This window comes from Triticum dicoccoides, chromosome 3B (genome assembly GCF_002162155.2).
Source record: "Triticum dicoccoides isolate Atlit2015 ecotype Zavitan chromosome 3B, WEW_v2.0, whole genome shotgun sequence".
In the NCBI taxonomy this organism is placed as follows: domain Eukaryota; kingdom Viridiplantae; phylum Streptophyta; class Magnoliopsida; order Poales; family Poaceae; genus Triticum; species Triticum dicoccoides.
In genome coordinates this window covers 583,935,664-583,942,511 of record NC_041385.1, presented here as the reverse complement: position 1 = coordinate 583,942,511, position 6,848 = coordinate 583,935,664, and the positions used below count along the sequence as shown (strand labels likewise).

The following is a 6,848-nucleotide window of genomic DNA, read 5'->3' as shown; positions in this document are numbered from 1 at the left end:
GTAATCTCCACTTGAGTCGCTCCATTTTATTTGAGGCTTGTCTGGTTTCAGATAAGAATATGAGCCCCGGGGAATTGGCTTTTGAGAGGGCCAAAACCTTAGAACTGTCCGGCGGTCCCCCCCCGGCAGTTCCAACATAATAAACTCATTGTGCCCGACGGTCCTCCTCTAGGGAGGCCGCCGATTTATCGCCTGATACACCCTCTGAGCTAGTTTTTGCTCGCTTACTTCCATTGCTGCTGCTAGGTGAATTAGTCCCTTTATCCCCCCCTTCCCAAGGGTCAAAGCTAGAGTGTTTTCCTTCGAAATCTGGGTACCCTTCACCTCTTCTGAGCCCACACCGTCCATTGCCAATCTCTTCCTGACAACCGGATTGACCTGCATGTGGGTATGGCCCTTCTTTGGGGGGCTGGTGGCTGTATCCAGCATGTCAGGATCCACCACCTTCTTTCCACCCCCCTCACGTTGCGGTGTAGCCTCATATTGCCTAGCACCACCTCGCATGTGTTGTTCTCCTGACGTGGTTTGTTTGGACCATCCGCATATAACCACGCCCCATACTTCTTATCTTTTTCTCCATGAATACCACTACCACATTCTTTATACTCATGACCAATTAAGCCACAAACACTACAAAAGCGGGTCAGTTTCTCATACCGAACCAAGAACACCTGCCTCTCCTGGCCCCGAACAATACTGACAAATTTTGTAAGAGGCATGCTGACATCATGACGTATCCTCACTATGACATAGTCTCCCCTCGTATTCCCATTAAGTCTCATCTCCAAGATCTCACCGGAGTTCCTGAGCAGATGTTGCACAATCTTCTGCTTGCAGAACCCCTCGGGAAGTTTGTGGATTTGTAACCAAATTGGCATAAACTCCATTGGTACCTCCTAAGGTTTCGTAAAACCATCATATGGGCACATCAACACAAGCATATTCCTGAACAACCACGGTCCTTGATCCAGTATGCGCTCCCAATCTCCCAGGCAAGAAGCTTGTACCACGAACAGATTCTGTCTCACCGGCCGAAACCTAACCGGCTGGGCTGTGTTCCACGCCGCACGCATCTCCCTGTAGAAAGCAGTTTGGCTAAAGGATTTGTCTGTATGAACCCTAGCTAGGGCAAGCCATCTAACGCTTTCGTTGATCTCAGGATCGTCTGCGTCGATAACCAAGTCATCAAATTCCTCTTCGTCCAAGTTCAGTTGTTCCAGAAATTCATCAAGATATGACTTCATTGCGGCGCCACACCCGCCGCTCGTTCCTGACTGGGCGTCGTCCGCCATCGCTATCGCGATCTGCACCGAGAGAAAGAACGACCCACCCCTACGCATGGGAGAGGTAATGATGGATGGACTCGTTGGCGATTGATTGCCAGGGAGGAGTAGTTTGTATTGGAGAGGGACTCACCGGCGATCCGATCGCCAGGAGGAGGAGAACCCTAGCCGCAGCGTAGGGGAAAGAAACCTGGGCTTCAGTATTATTTTCTCACCTACTTAGATACAACTCCTTGAAGTAGCCATATCTTAACTTGTTGGTTGATGACATTAACATCTTACCAAGGAAACTTACATACAACTTGTCAAAGATGCCCTACAGCTTAGGGATTAGTTCATTTAAACTAAATCTAAGGGGCGATTATGACTAATCATGGTCGATTTTGACTACAGAATGGGGCGGATCAGGCGCCGCTCTCATCCCTACTCCGCAGTCCCCAATCTGCCCCCGACGCGATCGCTGATATCTCTCCCCGATCGAAGGTGCGTCCAGGGCTCCAGGCTGGGTCGCGCCACATGTCTGGGTCGCAGTCCAGCCACCCCGTCCTCACGCACTGGGGGGGCGCGCGTCGGGTTCCGCCCCAGCGAGGCGCGACCTGCGGACCAAGAGACGCCGGTGAGTGTGCCCTCACAGCATCGCTTGCGGCCGTGCTCCGGGGGCAGTACCACGAATCGACGCTACACCCTCTAGGGCACCCCGGCACCGTCGGCGGTGCTAAACGTTGGCGCTTTTGAATCGATTACTCAGTTTTGTAATGCTAATTTGTAGTTTTCCGTTATTGCTAGCGTGATGTTGAAACTAGAATACTAACACAATTTCAGATAAAGAGACGTGGTCATCTTGAAGCCATTGAAGAACAGGATAAAGCTAAAGATAAAAGCTTCTGTGGACATCTGGCGAATCTGGTGTCCGAACTATGCTCTCGCTACACTGAGCACAATCTTGGCACTTTGTCGACATTAACTGACAGGAAGAAGATGATGAGATGGATGTGATATGATTGCAGGTAAACCGTTGTTTTTCAGTTTGATGTCTAGGAATTGAATAAACAGTTAAATACAAACTCCGTGTGTACCAAGCAGAAACAAGTACTTCACTTAGAGCACACAGTTTTCTTGTATTTAGTTTACTAGCTTTTGGACGCGTAATACTTACAAGTTTTTCTTCGTGCCTGTTATAAATACAGTTTACAAGGGATCGTGACGAGCATTGAAATAAAATTGCCTTCGCCAGTCCACTCCACTATAGCAAGAAAGTGACAAGAATTTCTACTCCAAACTACCTATCATTCATTGCATCCCCTGTAAAACTGGTTCCAGTGTGGGTTTGAGAATAATCTGTGTCCGTGCTCCTCCCAATATTTACCCCAGGTTCATTTGGCTCTGGCAATGTTGCATTCTCACTGCTCAGCATCATGACAACTGAAGACATCAGTGGCCTGTTCTTAGGATGCACTTCAACACATAGGAGAGCAACCTGTATGCATCTGAGCACCCCACTGTAGTCAATGGAGCCGCCCATTGCTTCATCTAGTAAATCCACAGTCCGACCTTCTTTCCACAACTTCCATGACTAAAAATGACCAACATAATTGTACATCAGTAACATGTAAGTAACAAACAATAAAAGATCAATCACTTTTGATGATTAATCATGTTAGTACTTACATAACCAAGGAGGCTCAAATCAAGCTCGTCATCGTAAAATCCTCGATTCTTCTTGCCACTGATGATCTCTAGCACCAGTACACCGAAGCTATAGATATCGGATTTCATAGAGAACACACCATCCATTGCATATTCTGGAGACATGTAGCCGCTGAAGACCACCATTTAATTATTCGGCATGAAAGCTCATTTTTGGAAGGTAATATTATGTGACAAAGAGATAATACTCACTATGTCCCGATGACCTTTGTGGTATATGCAGTTGTCTGATCACCTCCAAACATTCTCGCGATACCAAAGTCTGAGATTTTGGGAATCATATTTTTGTCTAATAAAACATTGCTTGCCTTCAAATCCCTATGGATGATCCTGACCCTTGAATCCTCATGGAGATATAGCAAACCCCGTGCAATCCCCAGAATGATCTCAAATCGGTTCTTCCATCCTAGTAACTTGCGCTTTCCTTCATCTGAACAAGGTTTAAATTGAGGTAAACACATTGTAAATGCATTGCCAGCAGAAGTTGTTAGAAGTTGTTTCTGTAAAATAAACAAATGAACCGACCAAATATGAACGTGTCTAGGCTGTTGTTGTGCATGAACTCGTACACTAGCATTCTCTCTTGGTCGTCGATGCAGCAGCCTAGCAGCCTCACAAGGTTTCTATGCTGAAGCTTTGCGATCAGTTTTACCTCGTTCTTGAACTCCACAACCCCCTGTACTGATTTCTTGGATAACCTTTTTACAGCTACTTCTTGTCCATCTTCAAGTTTTGCCTGTTCATCAGTTTGCAGGTATGTTAAAAATCTACATCAGTAAAAGTAGGCTATTGTACCATTACTTGATTCTTATCCTACCATATAAACGGGACCAAATCCACCTTGTCCTATCTTACTATCTGCAGAGAAGTTGTCTGTTGCAGCTAGAATCACTTCTAGATCGAACAACGGAAGTTCAAGATCTTTTTCGCTGCTCATCCTGCTCTTATTGAGCTGTCGATCCTGTGCTGTGCTCAGCGCTGAATGTTTCCTGACCCCTAGGGGAAACACGTCACCCCTTGTACTTGGTGGAATTCCGGTCTGACGCTTTGTGACCGCCTTGGTTCTCAAGAAATAGCAGCAGGCAACCGCCACCACGAGAAGCATGCCGAAAATAGTGGCGACCACGGGGATCACCACGTTCCTGTTCGGACGCCGACTGTTCGCTGAAATAAAATAGCGGTGAACATGAGGTAAGCCTGTCTAACGCTGCACCATTATGCTTGTTCGCATTGAGTAGTTATTAACTTATTTCAGTACAAGCATGCTTGCTCTTAATCTATCATATCCATGCTTTTTATAATTATTAGTGTTGAACACTTTGAAGCTAGTTCGTGTTGCACGTTTGATCTTTGTTTGATGTTGTGGACTGCACTGTGCCTAATCCAGCGATGGCGAATACGTGATACAGACATCCTACCAGTAGAAGAATCAATGGCTATTTGCAATTTTATACCCAACGAATGGCTGAGGGCTACTGAGCCCATGAAAATCTGCTTATATTTGTTGGTAACCGTCGACATGTATGCTGCGGCAAATGAATTCACAAATATAATCTTCAATTGTTTCTCCTCTTGTGTTATCAATATTCTCACCAGTTCATTCTATTGCATAAAATTTACAGTTATATATCTGCCTTTAAAAAAAATGCTCTCATCAATTAAGACGTCTAGTTGAATTGGCTGGTGCATATAGAATCCAAAATTGCATGAAATGAAAGAGGTATTTTAAGATAATTTAGCAGCAATATAATCATGAACATTCAACAAGGTTACTCCCTCTGTTAAAAAATATTTGAACTAAAACCATGACACTTATTTTGGAATGGAGAGAGTAATAGAAAACTGCTTATAATGTGATTTTGCTAATTTTGAACTGTATAACAAGTTAATAACTTAATGAAACGCTTTAATAAATCTGTGAAAGTCCTAACCTGCAGCGTTCAAGGCGTCGATCTCGGAACGCGCGAGCCGGATATACACATCCTGCACGACCACCGGGTACTGCCTCATGTCAAGCAGATCCACGCCCCAAATGACGCACCCGTGGCTGATTCCCCCGCTAATGTTGGCGGCGGCGTACGCCCTGCAGCTGCAGTTACCCAGGCACAGCTGCCTGCACTCGGCCAGGGTCATGTCGGGGCGCACCGTCGCTTCCGTCGCCTCCGGCAGCTTCATCCGGTTCACCGGCCAGAAGCCGTCTCCAGACCCACAGCTCAGGTTGGCGCTCCTGGTGCAGCCACCGGACCAGCCCCTCTGCTCCCACTGCTCCGGCGACCGGGGCTTGAACCCCGGCAGGCAGCTACACTTGGGGGGCTGGCCGACCTCGCACACGCCGAAACCGAATGCCCCGCACTTGTAGTAGCTGTCACACGGGTCGCTCGGGTGGTACCAGTAGCTGCTCCACGCGCCGTTGCCCCACACGTAGCTCTGCAGCTGCCCCGTCGCGCCGTCCAGGATCAGCCGCGACAGAGCCGACGGGTCGCTGACGTAGTAGGCATAGTATGTCTCGTCGGCGTTGGACACGACCATGAACGTGTAGCCCTCGGCGTTGAGGTTCTGCACGCCGGTGAGCACCACGCCGTTCCACGGCCCGCTCGCGTAGATCCTCTCCGGGCCGCGGAAAAGGAAGAACTCGGGCAGTCCGCCCATGACCAGCTTGAACGTGTAGGCCCCCGGCGAGGGGTCGGTCGGGCTTCTACACGACGTGATGTTTCTGGCGATGCCCTTCTTGAGGTCCACCCCGAGCTTCATGCCGGGCAGCATCGTGTCCGTCGGGTAGTCGAAGCTCTGCCACGCCACGCTCTGGCTCGACCCACTCCCGTCAGAGCTCAGGACGAAGTTGCCGTCGTCGAGAAGCTGAGCGGTGACCTTGGTGGTTATATTTCTGGTGGGCGCCGCGGAGGACCAGACTGTGGTGTTCCGGCCGTCGACGATGACCAGGCGGCCGTCGGGGGAGAGCTTGAGGACGCCGGGGGAGCTGACGACCGGGCTCCGGCGGTTGGCGACCCACACGACGGTCTGTACAGGGATGCCCGCGTACCAAATGCCGAGGTAGGCTCTGGCATCGGAGCTTCCGGGCGGGTTGTAGAAGCCGAGCCTGAAGATTCCACCGGCTGAGATCAGCGTCTGGTTGCCGGTGATGGAGGCGGCATGGTCGATGGTGTCGGTGGCGATGGAGATGGAGAGGCAGGTGGTGGCAAAGACGACGAGTAGAGCGCGCGCAGGCGCCCTCATCCTTTCTCCACGCTCCCTCTCTCTGGAATCGAGCGCCCCGCCAAATACGAGAGTACTGTAATTTGTGACTGAAAGACGGCGTGGTTATCGTGCGAAAGAATGGATGAGTGGTGGTAACCCATAAACTTCAAATGAGCGTGACAGCGTGGAACAGCAGTGAGAAGTATTGCAGGTCAACGTTAAGCCTCCGGAACAGCTAGTTTTCGCGCGAGTTGGCGCTGCTCAGAGCCACTCTGTACAGTGCTGCAGGGTATTCACAAACTTCAACGGATCTGCCTCGATGGCACATGTTCGATATTGCGATATTGTGGTACCGGATCCGAATATTGCGGTAGTGGTGCACATGCAAGAGAATGTATCCGGTACAACCTGTGCGTCCAAGTAAAAAACGAGTGAAATGCATAAAAACCACCACAGCCGTGTCACAACTCGTAAAAAACCACCACAATTCAAAAAAGTGGCAAAATGCACCGAACGTTATCGTTGTCAGTGGCAATGGCAAAAAAAATGCTGACGAAAAATGAGTAGATTTTGACGTGGTTAAGTATCCACATGGCGGCAGAGTCGACGATGAGCCGTTAACGGCTCGGTCGGAGCCAAGGGTTGGTTAGGTTCTGATAGGGC

The 6,848-nt window shown here is 49.1% G+C and overlaps 1 protein-coding gene across 1 annotated transcript; it reads right to left on the bottom strand.

The window, feature by feature from the left end:
• Positions 1-2,363: 2,363 nt before the first annotated feature.
• Positions 2,364-6,235, bottom strand: LOC119277227 (receptor-like serine/threonine-protein kinase SD1-8). Its single transcript, XM_037558479.1, has 6 exons — positions 4,922-6,235; positions 3,808-4,154; positions 3,516-3,726; positions 3,183-3,420; positions 2,952-3,102; positions 2,364-2,856 (listed from the first exon to the last, which is right to left on the bottom strand). Exons 1-6 carry the CDS (start codon positions 6,222-6,224, stop codon positions 2,563-2,565), a joined length of 2,544 nt encoding a protein of 847 aa, XP_037414376.1. The 5' UTR covers positions 6,225-6,235; the 3' UTR covers positions 2,364-2,562.
• Positions 6,236-6,848: the final 613 nt, after the last annotated feature.

What these genes read in the sequence shown, in the direction of transcription:
- LOC119277227 (XM_037558479.1), bottom strand. Translation starts at nt 6,224, where the DNA reads ATGAGGGCGCCTGCGCGCGCTCTACTCGTCGTCTTTGCCACCACCTGC. An exon ending in CGACGCCTTGAACGCTGCAG is followed by an intron (nt 4,155 to 4,921) that starts GTTAGGACTTTC and finishes ATTTTATTTCAG; the next exon opens with CGAACAGTCGGCGTCCGAAC. An exon ending in ACAAAGGTCATCGGGACATA is followed by an intron (nt 3,103 to 3,182) that starts GTGAGTATTATC and finishes GGTGGTCTTCAG; the next exon opens with CGGCTACATGTCTCCAGAAT.